An 18,178-nucleotide genomic window follows, 5' to 3' on the forward strand; every position below is an offset into this window, starting at 1 on the left:
AGCAGTAATTTTAGAACCACTCCATTTCTGAAGGAAAGAACACTTCCTTTGTTGTTTTCTTTAGTAAAATCTGTAAATCAGTTACAATCACAAATCCTGTTTTGTGAACAGAAAAGTCAGCAGCCAGTTCAAACAAGCCAAAAACACAACAGTAAAAAAAGGACCCTGCTTTGTAATAACGTCATGTAATAAAACATTACCCTTACTGCATACAGTTCCTTTTGTCTGAGGGTCTCAGAGTGCATTATAAACACTAAAGGATTAAGTGTAACATTTTCAGAGGTGCCTACAGGCCATATTTTAAAAGATATTTAGGTGTCAAAAGATGCAGATAGATGCCCAGTGGAATTTCTAAAGGCATCTAGGCACCTAACTCCCAATGAGATTGAAACACAAGGGGAGGAATGGGGGAGCATGAATAAAAACTGATATTTAGGGACAGATTTTGTGCTGTTTGGATGAGAGATTCAGCGCAGAAGGCCACCTCAGGGTACGGTAATTTTATGCCACCTTTGCACACTCTGGATTCTGGGATGCTGTAAGGGCCAAAATACTCTTCAGCATCAGTTAGTGCAGCCCTGAGGGTTCCTCTAACTTATGAGCAGCCTTCCCAGTCCCACCTATGGACTGCTACACCAAGGCTTCTGAAGGGGTGCGGCATAAGGCCAAGTGGGAGCAGAATCAGCCACTTAGAATTCCCTACCAGATGATGTATGAATGGCCAAATATGGAGCCTAAACTACTTTGCAGTTCCATTAGACACTAGCAAATAGCTTATTTTAAAACAGATACACTACCACTCAAAGTCTTACCCTGAAATTCAGAAACCCCAGAGAGCTTGGGAGAATCCAGCAGCCAGTCTGTTAACTCACTGGTGCCAAGGATGTTGCTTCTAAATTGTTTGCCTCCATTTACATTCCAGGTTCCCATGGCAACACGAATCCGCTTGAAGTGCGTGAATTCAAACTGACGCTCTGACATGGTCTTCAAAATACTGGGAGTTACTGATGGAGAGAGAAAGTAGAAACAATTTGCCACAGTAGAATGAATGGTACTACAGATGTCAGTGACATGTAGACTTACTGCGAAATAATGAAAGTTACCTTACAGCATCAATGAAATAAGTAAAAAAGTAATTCCAGTGGAAATAACAATAATTGTATAACTGAAAGTGATGCCATCAATTTATTTCCTGGTAACTGGGTGCAGTCACTGAAATGAGTTGTACTAGTCACACATGGAGGTAAGTGGAGGGGAATGCAAAAAAAACAGGACTTTCACTGTGACAAACTTAAAGAAAATATATCCAAAATATGTTACTAGAATTTTCTAACGCTTTCCCTAATAATGACTGAATAATACGGTTTTAGATTGGTCTTTCTTGGGATTTTCAGCGTGGCCCACAAAATGATGGCTGTGTCACAAATTAAGAACCAAACCCAAGCCCCAATAGATTTTTTTTGGTGCATGCTGTTATACATTAATTCTGAAAAACCATCATGAACTTGGATCTGTATTGTGATATGGCCAGGACTCCACATAAGACCCCACCATCTCGATTATTCCTGACTGGTCCCCATTTTAGCTTTGCTTTAATCAGACTTCCTCTTTTTTTTTTTTTTTTTGGTGGGTGCAAATAATAGTGTAATTTTTTGACCACCGTTATTTGCAGGAGCAAATTAGGTCATTTCAATGTTTAAGTAACTGATTTGCACATGCAGTCAGGTATTTAGACACTTAAATGGCGTAAAGCATCCACAAATTGCAATTGCAAAAAGAGGGGCCAGTTTGTAAAAAAAAAATCTGGTTCCAAGATAATTGCCCATGGTCAAAGGGTGAGACAGGGACAAAGCTGGAAAAAAACCAATAGAAATTCTGATTCCTAATCCACTCTTCTAAACAGTAGACAACAACTTCCATCAGCACAGATTATCATCAGTGAATGAGACAACCTATGTAGAAGTCTAACAGAATATTTTGGGAAATAAAAATAGTGGAATTCAAGCACATGCTGTGGTGACTTGAAAGCATTCCCTCTATACATCAATGCCTTTGTGCAACAGCTGTTTATTTCTAGACTCTTCAAAAGAATGCAACTGGTCATCTAGCACAACTGGAAGCGAACAAGACAAAGAAGACAGATTTACATCTCATAGAATCTGACTTACCCAGCAGAGCAGTGTTGTCCATAAGCATTTTTCCTTTGTCTGCATGTTCCTCGCTGAAGAAATCACCCATGAGTAGCAACTTGATGGCTTCCTGCTTCACACTGTCAAAGAAATTTGACTGAATGGTGCGTGACACAGCGCGGGCTCCATCCTTGAGCTTTCCTACCTGCATTAGGCAAAAATGTTCAACACAGGTGATCTCTGCAGTGATAGTAAAGACTTCCTTTAAAGTCACTCATGAATAAGCAGCTCTGATATTCTCCTTTACCTTGGCTTTCCCCTCCAGGGCACGACTGCCTGTAAACACTCTACTCAGATTGTGACCATTGAGAGTCCACATTGCCTTGTAGGACTCCACAAAGCGGTCAACCGTAGACTTCGAGTTCAACCCTAGGCTTTCTAACTGAGTGTGCAGAACCTGGAGTGGACACAGAAAGAGAGGTGAGGAAAAGTTACTTTTCATATTCCATTTCCCCCCTGCACCTTATGTAGGAATTTCACCCAGCCATCATTCCATAGTTAAATTAATGCAGGTATCTTAATGATGGAAAGACAGAACTATGAGACCTCGCTCTTGCCCTTTCTGGTAAAGCACAAAATGCAAGCAGAGTGTGTGTGTATGTTCATGAAAGACCATTAATGAACTCACCTCCAGTGCAATGAAGGACTGTACGCTATTCGTACGATCCAGACAGTCCAGGCAATTCATTCGCAAGGTACCTGTCTGCAGACTTCAATAGCCAAAAAAGAATAAAGAGAGATACAGCAGGTTATTAGGAACCTCCACAGCCAGTTGTTACTGATAAACGGGTATTAGATTTATAAAAATGTGTTCAGACTTTATGAAGTGCTTGTGAGTTGCTGCACGCATTAACCTCACTTAAGATATCTGTATCCCGTGTTTCATGGTAATATTTAACTGTTTGATCTGTAACTATAAGAGCGTTTGCTTTAGAACCATAAACCCCTCTACTCAGAAGAGAAGCACTACTAAGTGTGAAATCCTTGTTTATCACAAGAGGTGTCATCTCCTCTCCAGAGAAGCCATTGTGGAACATCAGGGGACAAAAGACTTTGTTGATTGCTCCTCCTACACCCATGAAGAGGAGATGTGCTTGAGCTCTTGGAGAAGGGAATAAAAATCCCTGTCGAGAAGGAATTGTTATCCTATGCTGCTTGGACATCAGGGAGAAGGCAAGACTTATAAGCATAAAAAAGGGATCGCTGGCTGTTTAGCTTGGATTAGCCCTAAAGGACATATAGAGCTTGCTTACTATAGAAGCTTCTATTATCTTTTGGAACCTAAGACTGTAACTCATTTGTGTGTGTGTTTACCTGTTTTAACCTTGTAAATGACATTCTCGTTTCTTTTTCCTAGTTAATAAATCTTTAGTTTATTATACGATTAGCCACAAATGTCGTCTTTCCTGAGAGAGCTGAAGTGAAGTTGAGTTTGAGTAAGTGACTGGTCCTTTGGGACTGCGAGTAAACTGAATATTATTAAAAGCAGCAAAGAGTCCTGTGGCACCTTATAGACTAACAGATGTTTTGGAGCATGAGCTTTCGCGGGTGAATACCCACTTCGTCGGATGCAACCCACGAAAGCTCATGCTCCAAAACGTCTGTTAGTCTATAAGGTGCCACAGGACACTCTGCTGCTTTTACAGATCCAGACTAACACGGCTACCCCTCTGATACCTGAATATTATTGTGGTTTTTGGTGTAAGCGACTATCTGTCACAAAGACAAGCTTGCCTATGTGCCAAGATAGACTGAAACACCCAAGGTGACTGTCTATGACTCCATGTTAAAGCCGTTATAGTGCTTGAGAAGTTCTCACTTCATACTTGGTTGGTGAAATCTAATTACAGAACACACAACCAATTTGGGGTTTGTGCCCTGGTTTGTAACAGTCTGACCTGAGGTTGGTATTCATGTCTGTGAACTACTCTAGACAGCTTGACAACATGCACAAGCAATTTTCCAGGGTCAAGAAACTAGAGAACTAGTTAAGGCCTGGGGTGGTAAATTTGGCAGGGGAAAGCAATCAGAACTATTAGCAATTATCTTTGAAACTCTCGGAGGTGGGATGAGGTCCCAGAGGCCTGGAACAAGGGCAAACATAGTACCTATCTTTAAAAAGGGGACCAAAGAGGACTCGGGGAATTATAGACCAGTCAGCCTAACTTCAATTCCTGGAAAGATATTGGAATAAATTATTAAACATTCAATTTGTAAGCATGTGGGGGATAACAGGGTTCTAAGGAATAGCAACCACGGCTTTGTCAAGAACAAATCATGCCAGACCAACCTAATTTCCTTCTTTGCCAGGGTTACAGGCCTAATGGTTAGGGAGAAAGCAGTAGATGTGATATATCTTGATTTTAGTGAGGCTTTTGACTCAGTGCCCGACAACATTCTCATAAGCAAACTAGGGAAGCGCAGTCTAGCTGAAGTTACCATAAGGTGGATGCACAACTGGTTGAAAGACCATACTCAAAGAGCAGCTGTTAATGGTTCGCTGTAAAACTGAGAGAGGGCGTATCTAGTTGGGTCCCGAGGTGGGTCAGTCTTGGGTCTCGTACTATTCAATATTTTCATTAATGATTTGAATGATGGTCTGGGAGTGTAAGCTTATAAAATCTGAGAATGACATCAAGCTGGGAGGGGTTGCAGGCACTTTGGAGGGCAGGACTGGAATTCAATAAGACCTGGACAAATTAGAGAATTGGTCTGAATTCGGCAAGATTAAATTAAATAAAGACAAGTTCAAAGTAGTTCACTAAGGAAGGAAAAAATCAAACGTACAACTTACAAAATGGAGAATAACTGGCTGCGTGGCAGTACTACTGAAAAGGATCTGGGGGTTATAGGGGATCACAAATTGAATATGAGAGTCAGCAATGTGATACAGCTGTGAAAAAGGCAAATGTTATTCTGGGGTGTATAAAGAGGAGTGCTGTAGGGAGGTAACTGTCTCGTTCTACTTAGCACTGGTGGGGGCTCGGCTGGGGTGTTGTGTCCAGTTCTAGTTTAGGAAAGATGTGCACAAACTGGAGAGAGTCCAGAGAAGACCAACAAAAATGATAAAAGGTTTGGAAACGTGACCTACGAGGAAAAGGTAAAAAACCGGCATATTTACTTTTGAGCAAAGAATACTGAGAGGGGACCTGATAACACTTGTCAAATACGTTAAGGGCTGTTATAAAGAGGCCAGTGATCAACTGCTCTCCATGTCCACTGAATCTAGGACAAGAAGTAATGGGCCAAATCTGCAGCAAGGGAGGTTTAGGTTACATATTAGGAAAACTTTCTAACTATAAGGATTGTTAAGTTCTGCAAAAGGCCTCTAAGGGAGGTTTTGGTATCCCCACCTTTGGAGGTTTTTAAGAACAGGTTGGACTAACACCTGTCTGGGATGGTCTAGGTCTTAGGATTTCAAAGATTCTATATGATGGACTCATTGGTCCATGTAGTCCATTACCATACACCTGTGTCCAGTATCTGATGCTTGAAAGGAGTATATAAAAATAAAAAGACTATCTATACACCACCCAGAGACTGGTACAGTGCTGTAACTGTGGGAGGAAGGGAAGGATTCCTTCCTGAACCCAGGAAATCAGGTTCCACCCTGAAGCATATTTGATTACACTTGTTATCTTGCATAACTATAAATGTTAGTGGTCACGAAAAAATGTCCCAATCAAGAATTTAAACAAGCAATGAAAAATCTCCTCTTTTCAAGTATTATCAAAACAGTTTCTTTCTCCTTCCTCCTAAAATTATAGTGGTTATTTATGGGAAGGCTAAATGTTATTTATCAGCTAACGCCTAGATCCTCTTGTACACAACAGGCACTTCCGTCAACAAAATCTATCAAGACAGCCAACACAAATATTTTCAGAATCACTTGCTATAAATACTTATTATAGCTGGACCGATAGTGGCAAGGTAGACCCTTTTTACCGAAGTAGCTCAACACATTTTATAAAAGCTAAACTAAGTCTGTGAACAGGACATTTATACTCTATGAGGCAAAACAAACCTGAACAGGGATCTGGTATTGTGTCACCTAATTAAAATGATTCCAAGGGAGACAGCCCACAAAGTTAATTGAATTTGTGAATCAGAACTACAAGTAGTAAAATAAAGCGGATGGGATCTAAATTTTCAAATGGCCTCTGTTTTCTGGACACAGAAAAATGTTTGCACAAAGCCCATGTGCACAAATGGAGGCTACTTCAAACTTTGAACCAACATGTTTTTAAAACATAAACAACACAGAAAGCTACAGCAGTCTCCAAACAAAATGATGAACTCGGTTCAGTAGATGGCATGATTTGTGTATGGAAAGTGATAAAGGGGCAGGGACACTCACCGTGCAGGTACATTCTTGCCCTTTGTGAAGATACCAAATTCATCCCAGTGCAACTTTAGCTGAGGCCTCAACAAATTCTCCAGCTTCTCTATTTTTCCACCTTTTGCAAACTGATGGTAGTCAAAATTAATCATGGGTGTGTCTGCAGCATGGGAAGAGGCCCACAACAATTTCTGTTTGAGAAGGGAAGAAGGAAAGTGAATTCTACTTACTTCTACAGCCCAGGTATCAATACTTGCATGCTTTATACAGTTGATAAACTTTAATCATGGCTTTAATGTAGAGAAGTCTAGCAGAAAATAGATTATTTTGTTGTACGCTTTTCTAATGCAAGTTCCTTGTTTTTTTCCCTTCCAAGAGTAAACTGGACTGTTAGGGCCAAATTTTCCTATGTGGAAACCTAAGTTGTAGCTGTAAAATATAAGTGTAAGCTGGTTAAGAGTGTGTAACACAAGCAACTGTGCACATAAGTACCCATATGGCCTCAACAGTCTAGCTTTTAGAGCGAAAAAAATTAAGAACTTATAAACCAAAAGCACACGATGAAATAATGTTAGTGATGAAGATAAAGCATGACACTTGCCTCATTCTTCATAGGGCTGCATGTGATGTATGTACAATCATCTTATATTTTATTAACACATATCATGCACTATTCAGCATTCTATCGCAAACCCATAAACTAGTGAGAATAGCTTTAACTCTGAATATTTATATCCTTGTCTATCCCCAGCATGGACACTCTTATTCCAGTTTATTGAGTGCCTTTTTTCCATTTAGCTTATGTTGCTTGAGAAGAGTTTTAAGCTAAACTGAAAAAACCAAAAAAACACTCTGCTAAGAATGTCTCCACAGGGCTATATCTATATCAGTATAACCAGTAAAACTTCCCTGCACAGACAAAGACAAAGGTATTGCATTTAGTTTAGTGAAGAGATGTATTTCATTGTATTGTTACCAGAGTCAGACACACATCTGTTTCTCTAGTAAACTGTCCACATTTCAGTTTACATTTACATTTGACTGCACTGGTAGTATTCTTGGGAATGATATCTCACTACTACATCAGTGCAAATCATTGTCAAAAGTATTGCACCCCTACACTGTAGCTTTGTTCTTAGTACAAACATAATTGCAGTCTATTATAGTGGTTAAGAAATGCTTGCAAAATGAACAGCATCACCAGGAACAATACTGAATTTCATCTTCTACTACCAGGTAACGGTGGAAATTCAGAGGCATGGTACTGAATTAAAAAGCAAACAGAAAAGAAAAAAAAAAAAGATTTTTCTGCATATGCTAATGATATTGGTGACCATCCTACTCCGATCATAGGAATCTAGCAGCAACTGCAATGAACATATTTTAAACTGATTTAAATAAAACTTTAAGACTGAAGGAAGAAATGAAAGGGGAGGGAAGGAAGGAACATGGGAAATTAAAGTGGATGGGGAAGATAGAGAAGCAAGGAGATAAGCTTATGACAAAAGGGGAATGAGGTCCCATTACTAATACTGCCCATAATTTTTAATTAGAGTATTGTGAAATGCACCAAGTTAAACACTGACAACATATCCCTTCTAACCATTTATTTATGAAGAAACAAAATATAATGAAAATCCTCAAGGGATCTCTGTTTTGGATAAATACAGAATTTCAGTGTCCAGTGCTGTCAAAGCAGTTCCTTTCACCTTCACAATAATTCACTGACAATTCCGTTAGTCTGGCATACAGTTAAAAAAATGGAACTCAAGCCAGCTCTTATTTAAAACAAATGAACAAATGCACACAATCTTTATACAACAGATGCCCTAAATTCTGATTTAGTAACCAATTTTTTGTTCTACGATCATAACAAACAATGTAGACAACTGAAAAGAACTTGTCTAGAGAAAGACAGAATCTCGTATAAAATGCAAAAGACATTATTTTTTCACCCATAAATTGTTAATAAGATAATACAGTGGAGTCGCATCATACGCGCATTTAACTTATGCGAATTCAACTATACGCGCTCGGCAAAAAAAAAAGGGGGAAAAAAACCACCAAAGATTCCACCCACCACTCCACTCAATGAGCATATGTCCCAGATTGAGCGTGAGATGGGAGACGTGAATCTGCTGTTCCCTCAGTCTGTCTCAGGGTATGTCTACACTACGGGATTATTCCGATTTTACATAAACCGGTTTTGTAAAATAGATTGTATAAAGTTGAGTGCACGTGGCCACACTAAGCACATTAATTCGGTGGTGTGTGTCCATGTACCAAGGCTAGCGTCGATTTCTGGAGTGTTCTACTGTGGGTAGCTATCCCGTAGCTATCCCATAGTTCCCGCAGTCTCCCCCGCCCATTGGAATTCTGGGTTGAGATCTCAATGCATGAGGGTGCAAAAACAGCGTTGCGGGTGATTCTGGGTAAATGTCGTCACTCAATCCTTCCTCCATGAAAGCAACGGCAGACAATCATTTCGCGCCCTTTTTCCCTGGATTGCCCTGGCAGATGCCATAGCATGGCAACCATGGAGCCTGTTTTGCCTTTTGTCATTGTCACCGACTTACAGAGGTGGTACTGCAGTGCTACACAGCAGCATTCATTTGCCTTTGCAAGGTAGCACAGAAGGTTACCATCCCTATTGCACCGTCTGCCATTGTAAATTGGCGATGAGATGACGGTTATCAATCATTTTGTACCGTTTGCAATTGGAAAGTGGCGATGACGGTTATCAATCATTTTGTACCGTCTGCTGCTGTCATGGGTGCTCTTGGCTGGGCTCGCTGAGGTCGGCCAGGGGCGCACGGACAAAAATGGGAATGACTCCCTGGGTCATTCCCTTCTTTATGTTTTGTCTAAAACTAGAGTCAGTCCTACCTAGAATATGGGGAAAGTCTGCTAGAGAGCCAGAGAGCACAGCTGCTCCGGGTCAGAGCCCCAGAGATCCCACAGAAATGATGAGCTGCATGCCATTCTAGAGGGTGCCCCTGCAACAACCCCACCCATTCCTTCCCTCCTCCCACACCCCTCCTGGGCTACCGTGGCAGTGTCCCCCCATTTGTGTGATGAAGTAATAAAGAATGCAGGAATAAGAAACACTGACTTTTTAGTGAGATAAAATGAGGGGGAGGCAGCCTCCAGCTGCTGTGATAGTCCAGGCAGGACATTAAAGGGTGCGGGGGAGAAGAGTGCAGCCTCCCGCAGCTATGATAGTCCAGGGAGTACAGAATCTTTTCTTTAGACACGAAAGTGTGGGGGGGGCTGATGGAGCTCAGGCTCCAGCTGCTATGATGAGGACGATTACCCAGTAATTTGTATCGTCTGCCAGGAAAGCCAGGGAGTCATTCTCATTTTTACCCAGGCGCCCCCAGACGACCTCACTAAGGCCAGCCAGGAACACTCACGGGCTGATGACGGTTTTCCACCATTTTGTACCGTCTGCCATCAGGAAAGGAAGGTGAGAGGATGCTGCTGTTCAGTGCCACTGCAATACATCTACCAGCGGCATGCAGTAGACATACGGTGACATTGAAAACGGGCAAGAAACGATTTTTTTTCCCCTTTTCTTTCACGGGGGGAGGGAATTGACGAGATATACCCTGAACCATCCCGGACAACGTTTTTGATCCTTCAGGCACTGGGAGCTCAGCCAAGAATGCAAATACTTTTCAGAGACTGCAGGGACTGTGGGATAGCTGGAGTCTTCTGTCCTCCCCTCCCTCCCTCCATGAGCGTCCATTTGATTCCTTGGCTTTCTGGTACGCTTGTCACGCAGCACCGTGCTGAGTCCCTGCTGTGGCCTCTGTCTATCATAGCCTGGAGACTTTTTCAAATGCTTTGGCATTTCATCTTCTGGAATGGAGCTCTGATAGAACAAATTTGTCTCCCCATACAGCGATCAGATCCAGTATCTCCTGTATGGTCCGTGCTGGAGCTCTTTTTGGATTTGGGACTGCATTGCCACCCGTGCTGATCAGAGCTCCACACTGGGCAAACAGGAAATGAAATTCAAAAGTTCGTGGGGCTTTTCCTATCTGCCTGGCCAGTGCATCCGAGTTCAGATTGCTTTCCAGAGCGGTCACAATGGTGCACTGTGGGATACCGCCTGGAGGCCAATATCGTCGATTTGCGGCCACGCTAACCCTAATCCGATATGGCAATACCGATTTCAGCGCTACTCCTCTCATCGGGGAGGAGTACAGAAACCAGTTTAAAGAGCCCTTTATATTGATATAAAGGGCCCCGTTGCGTGGATGGGTGCAGCGTTAAATCGGTTTAACGCTGCTAAATTCAGTTTAAACGCGTAGTGTAGACCAGGACTCAGTTCCCGCATGCCTCGCATAGTGTGAGCATTTTGCCGCACTGAGTGTGATTCTAGTGTTTAAGGATATTGTCAGAAGTGAAAGTAAGCCGTGCTGGAGCAGACTGGCTTCCCCAGGCTGGCAATATAAAGGGCCTGGGGCTCCCCCTGCAGGGGCTGGAGCCCCAGGCCCTTTAAATCACCCTCCGAGCCTCGCTGCCAGAGCCCTGGGGTAGTGTTTGCAGGGCTCCAGTGGTGCTTTAAAGGGCCGGGGGCTTCTGCCGCTGCCGGGAGCCCCAGCCCTTTAAAGCATTGCCCGAGTCCTGCTGCCGCTACCTTGGAGCTCTGGCTGCTGGGCTCGGGCAGCACTTTAAAGGGCCTGGAGTTCCTTGCAGTGACCGGACCCCTGGCCCTTTAAATCACTGCCAGAGCCCTGCAGCCACTACCCCAGGGCTCTGGCAGCAGGGCTCTGGAGGCGATTTAAAGGGCCCAGGGCTCCAGCCACTGCAGGGAGCCCCGGGCCCTTTAAATCGCCAGCCTGGGGAAGCCGGTCTGGTCCAGCTTACTTTCACCTCTGAGTATACTGTACTTTATGGGTGATTTAAGGGATTTTCAAGGGTAATTTTGACTATACGTGATTTTCGTCTTATGCGCTGACTTTAGAACCTAACGTCCGTGTAAGATGCGACTCCACTGTACTTAGATAATACTTAGTCCTGCCATGAGTGCAGGGGACCGGACTAGATGAACTCTCGAGGTCCCTTGCAGTTCTATAATTCTATAAATGGTGAGGATAATATCTTCAAAAATGTGGATACTGCATATGCATTACCTAAAATAATCACTATAAGAATTGACCAGGGCTATCAGTTTTAGATTCCTGTAGTTCTATCTTGACATTTGCGAGAAGACTAATTTTAGAGTAGCTATATTCAGCTCTTAATTATAGATCTCAAAGTACTTTATAAAGGGGAGTAAAGAATCATTATTTCCATTTTACAGATAGGGAAACTGAGAGCATATATGAGGGAACTCTGAGACTTAAGATGGCTAAGTACTAACCCTACTAGTTGTTTTGCTGAAATTTTAAGTACCTAAATACCATTAAAAATCAGGCCCTAAGTGACTACATCACTTTTGAAATGGGATTTTGGTGCTTTTGAATATTTACTCTAATTCTTTTAAGAGGCTAGTTAAAGAAAAAGTGAATACAATTTGAGGAAGTAAGGAAGACGACAGCCTGATATTCCCTTCAGGAAATATTACACACAAAGAGAAAGATGCAAGATAGTCCAAGAAACTGAACTGCTTAACTTCTACAGATCAGGTGCCCTAAGGCTGATCTCAAGAGATTTTCCCTCTTGAAGAAGCAGGACTCTGATGCTCAGCAATTTAACAGAAGCTGTTGTTGTTTTTACCTTGAAAGCTCTGTTGAGCACCTCCTCTCCTCCTCTGCTTCCCAACAGGTTAACGATCACTTGTTTTCCATATTGATCTTTCAGAAGCATCATATGCCTGCAACAGCAGCAGTACAATCTGTTTTAATAAATATTACATAGCAACCACCCATCCCAAAACACATGCAGAAGAGGTTGCTGGCTGCTTGAAGGTTTCAACAGCAGTAGCTCTAGAAATATATCTTAGTTTCCTTTTAGTCAGCTTTTACAGTAAAGAACTGCTTTATAGGGCCTCCATTTTCTGTCATCACAGTAACTGTGGAATTAATAACTGGAATGATACGTTACTTGTATTGCATGTAAAGACTGGAGAGGTAGAACAAGGATACAGCGCTTAGATGATCAATGACATTGTTAGTTTTCATACAGTGCTATGTATGCGGCCTTTTTATGGCCCTGTAACTACAAGGGGATGAGCAAAGCCAATTGGAGTTGAGAGCACTAAGCAGCTCCAGGAATCGCTCAGCATCTTGCAGGCCTGAACCCTTAGGCCTTGTCTATACTACAGGGGAAATTTGATCTAAGCTACACAATTTGAGTTACATGAATAGCGTAACTCAAATTGACGTAGCTTAGATCTACTTACTGCGGCGTCCACACTACGCGACGTCGTCATGAGACACTCTCCCGTCAACTCCCGCTACTCTTCTCGATCAGGAGTCGACGGGAGAGCAATCTGCGGTTGATTTAGCAGGTCGAGATCCACTAAATTGACCGTTGATGCATTGATCGCCACTAGTCGATCTCCCAATAAGTGTAGACAAGCCCTTACAGAGTCAGCTATGGTCTGGGATTCCAGACCCAAAGTCAGCAAATGAGTCATTGCCAGATAAATGTCATCAGCCACACTGATCAAATATTTCTGAGCTGCTACATAATTAAGGTTTGTAAAACTATTCACAGTTCACTTGTATGTTTTTAGCAGGCAGGTTGGTAGTTAAGAGTCAGATTTTAGGTAGATACATGGGTATAAATTTTCCCTTCAACACATGTGTGTATATGGTTAGGTGTATGTCTGTGTTTATTATAGGAGTTACGCAAGCAAAGGTCAGGTATTAAATGTAAGCTAACATAGCACTAATGAAAAGTTTGCTTGTGTTGCCAGTGTTTGCATAGCCTGGTGAGGCTGTTATTAAAAGATTACTGTCTCTGTAACTGGCAAGTACAAGTCATAGGCTGCACTTGTGAGTCTCATTAACAAGCAATAATGTGCTCTGTAAAACACAAAAAAAATTGGCAGCCTTTCCTGCAAGAAAAACAGCCAAAGATATCATCACCCTGGTGCTATCTTACAACCCCGATCCTGCATTTAGGTCTCTGCAGGCAGAACCTTGCTCCACACAGACAGCCCCTTTGAATTCAGTGGGTCTCAACACAGCTCCAATTGCAGTATCAGAGCCTATTTATGGACTAAGAATGTGACTTCATTTTTTACCCTTCAAATTTGTGATAAAGGACATCAAAGTGCCCTTACTGTGAACCTGATAATTACACCGAAGTGCCCTAATGTTGACTTTAAAAAAAAGGAAGTAGGATGTTTTAAAAAACAAACAAATAAAAAGGAGCATCCAAAACCTTTCATGTGAGCCCTGTATTGGGATTTATCAGGAACAGATGCTAAAACAGGAAATTTGCATTCACTTCTCCCAATGTCTTTTCAAGATGTCAAGGTATGAGCTGTGAAAAATTAACAGATTGTGGCCATGCCAAAACACATGAAAAGGTTGCAGTGACTTTACAAGCTTCAGTGAATTTTTCTGTATGAATGTTCAATTCCGCCTTACCAGAAACGCTCTTAACACAATCCTTTAAAAAAATTAGTTTGGGCTGGACTGTCTTGTACAATTCTGATCTGGCAACTGGGCTGTGATGTATAAAAGAGAGGGACTAGATCCAAGCCATTCTCCCACTTCACTCTACCATGAGGAAACCACTCAGGGGTATGTCTACACTGTAGCCAGGATTGAGCCTCCCAGCCCAAGTAGACAGACTTGTGTTACTGCACTAAAAATCGCAGTGGGGACAGTGCGGCTCGGACGGCAGCTCAGGCTCTCAAGCCCACCTGATCCCTTGGGCCTGGGCTCAGGTTGTTAGCCTGAGTTTCTGCTGAAGCTACAATATCCACACTGCTATTTTTAGCATACTGCTTGAGCCCTACTAGCACGAGTCTTCTACCTGGGTTGGGAGGCTCATGCCATGCTGCAGTGTTCACATATCCTCCGTGCTCTGGGGTTGGGGTCAGATGGGGCAGTGGGATCACAATCTGCAGCACAGTTTCCCCTCAACCTCGTGGGAATTATGCATCCTCATCATTATCTTATGTGGGTTCCCCCTCTGCTGAGTGAAACCCTCCAATGTGAAGGCAGTTCAGGGGAAGTGGAAGGCAGGGACTTCCCAAAGTAGACTACCACAACAAGCTCCAGTCATAGAAAAACAGGGAGAAAAATAAACTCAGAATGCAAGGGGTTTGCATTTAGCTTCTATTTAGTTGGGAGAAAAGAGGAAGAAAGGGCACAGAGAGATTATTTCCAAATGTAAATTTATCATTTTTGACTCTCAAATGGTTACATGGCACTTTTTCGCACAGTATTCAGAATTTCTTAACTCTTTCAGAAATAGGCTGAGATTATCTTGATTCAATTTCCACCAAAACCAGAAAGGACAAAGCACTAAAACCATACTGTAGGGAATAATCGTACAAGAGCGAGGGCGATGGACTAGATGATCTAATGAGTGCTTTCCTCTTCTAACAGCTCTGGTTCACTGTGACGGAGTACAGCTGTGGAATCATGGTTACATGCTCAGCTGATGTGTTACTAACAGAGTCTAATGAAGCCTACCTGTCAAAAGCAGGGGCATTCGCTTCCAGGCCTCTGTTAAGTCTCAGATGATGGGAACCAACCTAAAAAAAAAAAAAAAAAAAGTAGAAGAAATATTATAAAGTAATTCTCTTCATAAAGCTGCTGAAATCCTGAATTGCTAGATGTCTATTTCCCTCAAAGAAAATGTCTGTTAGCACCCAGACACCCCAAACAGATTACACACACCCCTACACATAATGCACTTAGTACAAAAGGCTTAGTTATGGCTTTTATTAGAAAACAACATTTAAAATTACAATGATAATTAACATTTGTTAAGGGGATATCTACGCCCTTATTTATGGCCGAGCAAATTCTCTATCCTGGCCAATACTCTAGCAAAAACCTCTCACTGCACCACAGCTCTGTGCCCAAGCCTCCTTACCCCTGCAAGTAATCAGGAAGCACTGCATATCTGCCAATTCTATGGAGAGACCGTGGCTTGACTAGTTCGAGCTTTTGTTTTTCAGATTAATTGGATAATACATGCACAGTGCTTTCTAAATATAAAGGTTTATGGACTAAATCTTGTATCACTTAAGTCAGTGAGAGTTTTAACACTGACGTTAATAGCAGTAGGTTCAAATTTTTTATAAAGTATTGGTATTTCTATTCAGTACAGCTGAATACATTATATTTTTTCCCAATGAATATCTGAATCCTCTAAAAGATCCACTTGGAATTTTCAAAAATCTTGTTTGGTTTCCTGTTTGTCAGTATTTAATCTGTATTTCTTTCTACGTAAGGGCTAGACTGTGCAACGCTTCCTCACTTTGGTGCCAGCACATGTACACAAGGAGTGAATTAGTGCTCTGATGAGTAAGTGCTTACGAATGTGAGTAAAGGTTGCACAATCTAGCCCTGAATAAGCACAAATGTGTGCCATTTCCTTCTTAGAGGAAAACATTCTGTCCAATTAAAAAAGGCCATAAGCATAAATTCAAGGATAATCTTCAGGCTTTAGAATATACAAAGCAATATAGGACTGTCATAATTCATATCCAAGGCAAACCTGAGGCATTTAAATCAAAGACATTTATTATTATAGAATATTAAAATGAAAGCTTATTCTTATTTCAAAGCCATTACATTGTACAGAATACAGTATATGTACACACACATTTATATATCTGCGTGTTTACCTACGTACAAACAAATTATTTTTTTCCTTCTGTTCTGACAACGTGAAAATACCAGGCTGCCTCTTGCTTGAGCTATTCAATGACATCTCATTGAAAGTGTGGCCTGTATAAATGGTTGGGTGGAAATGGGTTTAAAAACACTATAATTGCTTGAGGAAGCAGCCCATGTGGAAAATGTGTTATATGATTAGACTTCTACAGCTACATTCTATGGCTAAGCTCAGTGTGGCCGGAGTGCATTTGGCATGATGACTGTAGGTAGGTTCTGGCCCAAAACGTCAATAAGGGTTTCAATGTCATTTGTAGAGAGGTGTTTTGTGTGTTTGTTTTAATTCTGCATTGTATTTAGATTACATTAATCTCCTGTACAATTCTGACGCTCAATGCTGGATGACATAGCTACTCTAAACAAGAGAATTTTGGAAATGAGATTTTGAAGATTATGGGGAAGTGTGTATAGCATCTCACTGTGCACAACTGTTAAGCTGCTGGGCTGCTGAGACCACTGCCTGTCATGCTGATTAGTATGGTCTCATTGTTTCCTTGCACTCCCCCATTGGTCTTTCTGTATCTATCTCTTGTCTGAGACGGCAAGCTCTTCGGAGCAGGGACTGTCATTTTGTTCTGTGTGCAGCACCTAGCACAGTGGGGGTGAAGATTCAGGACTGGGGTTCCCAGGTGCTACGATAATACAAATAATCATAAACAAACACATTTTAACTTTCAAATTGTTATATAAGTTATTGGAGTTGATGCAAGAAATACTTGGTAAAATTCTCTGGCCTGTGGCATACAGGAGGTTACACTAGATGATCATCATAGTCCCTTCTGGCCTTAGCATCTATTAAATCTATCAAATACACCCATATACCAATTATATTTATTCTAAAATCATAGAGCTCCTGCACTGGAGCCCCCACCTATACTATGGAGGGCTAAGACACCATGCCAAACTGGCATTTCAGATGGAAAGGTTATTCTGGGTGAAGTAAAAAACATTATAAAGAAACATCAGTGTAAATAAATTATTAACTCTTCTTTGGCGTTATCTGAGCACTTAAAATATTGATCTTCAAAAACTAATCACTGAATAGCTATTTGCCTAGTCCTTTTAAAAACAGCCTAACTTTCCCACAAATAGAAACAGAGTCAAAAGAGTTCAGTACTTCACAGGGCAAGTCTCCTAGTGAATGAATACCATTAATAAACAAATCCTATGCAAGTTTTAGTAGCATTAGTGATAGACCACTTGATTTTTTATAATATTTACCTGAAGCCCTGGTTGCTCCCAAAACAGTGGAACGGAGCCTCTGATCTGAACAAAGGAAGAGATGTCATCGTCCAAATAAATTGTCTGCAGCAATAACATAAAGGGAAAGACTCTTCAGTGAAAAGTACTGTTCGGCCACTCCTCAATCAGACCACACAAGTTAAGATATAAATTCTGAAGAAAAGGCAAATGGTAGAATTTAGTTTATCTTGATATGGCTCTGTCAGTATTCCTGACCTCACAGAAATGGAAACAAAATCATGCCTTGTTTGCTTTCATGCCAACTCACTAGATTTAATTTGCTACTCACTGGTAATAAAAGAGAATTTAAGGCACAGATGCTTGTATGACAGAGATTTTCCTCACACTTAAGATGCACTAGCTACGCTGGTGGACAGACTGAGACAGGCCACTTTCTCTTTCACGGAATTTTAACTACGGAGATGTCATCGTTCCATGTGACCAGTGATGGTTAATGCCAGGTGTTGGATAAGCTTATCCGCTGCTCTAGTAACTATTTTCTTTGACCACACGTTTTGTCTTGTCAGTGTCTTGTGTATGAAACCTTCAGCTTTGCCGCTCCTCTTTTGAGATGCAAGGAATAAGATTAG

General features: G+C 41.6%; 1 protein-coding gene and 1 long non-coding RNA gene across 4 annotated transcripts in view; one reads left to right on the top strand and one right to left on the bottom strand.

Moving 5' to 3' along the window:
• Positions 1–18,178, bottom strand: part of SYNJ2 (synaptojanin 2) — a 93,313-nt gene that overhangs the window by 35,892 nt on the left and 39,243 nt on the right. For all 3 annotated transcript variants that reach the window (XM_050949433.1, XM_050949434.1, XM_050949435.1), the window contains 8 exons: positions 17,568–17,651; positions 15,135–15,196; positions 12,256–12,352; positions 6,547–6,719; positions 2,818–2,899; positions 2,437–2,586; positions 2,169–2,334; positions 813–1,004 (listed from right to left, as the gene is read on the bottom strand). In XM_050949433.1, coding sequence (XP_050805390.1) covers positions 813–1,004; positions 2,169–2,334; positions 2,437–2,586; positions 2,818–2,899; positions 6,547–6,719; positions 12,256–12,352; positions 15,135–15,196; positions 17,568–17,651 — 1,006 coding nt within the window. The remainder of the gene's footprint in view (positions 1–812; positions 1,005–2,168; positions 2,335–2,436; positions 2,587–2,817; positions 2,900–6,546; positions 6,720–12,255; positions 12,353–15,134; positions 15,197–17,567; positions 17,652–18,178) is intronic.
• Positions 1–18,178, top strand: part of LOC127049344 (uncharacterized) — a 100,917-nt gene that overhangs the window by 6,703 nt on the left and 76,036 nt on the right. The window lies entirely within an intron of this gene.

Source organism: Gopherus flavomarginatus, chromosome 4 (assembly GCF_025201925.1).
Source record: "Gopherus flavomarginatus isolate rGopFla2 chromosome 4, rGopFla2.mat.asm, whole genome shotgun sequence".
Classification (NCBI taxonomy): Eukaryota; Metazoa; Chordata; order Testudines; family Testudinidae; genus Gopherus; species Gopherus flavomarginatus.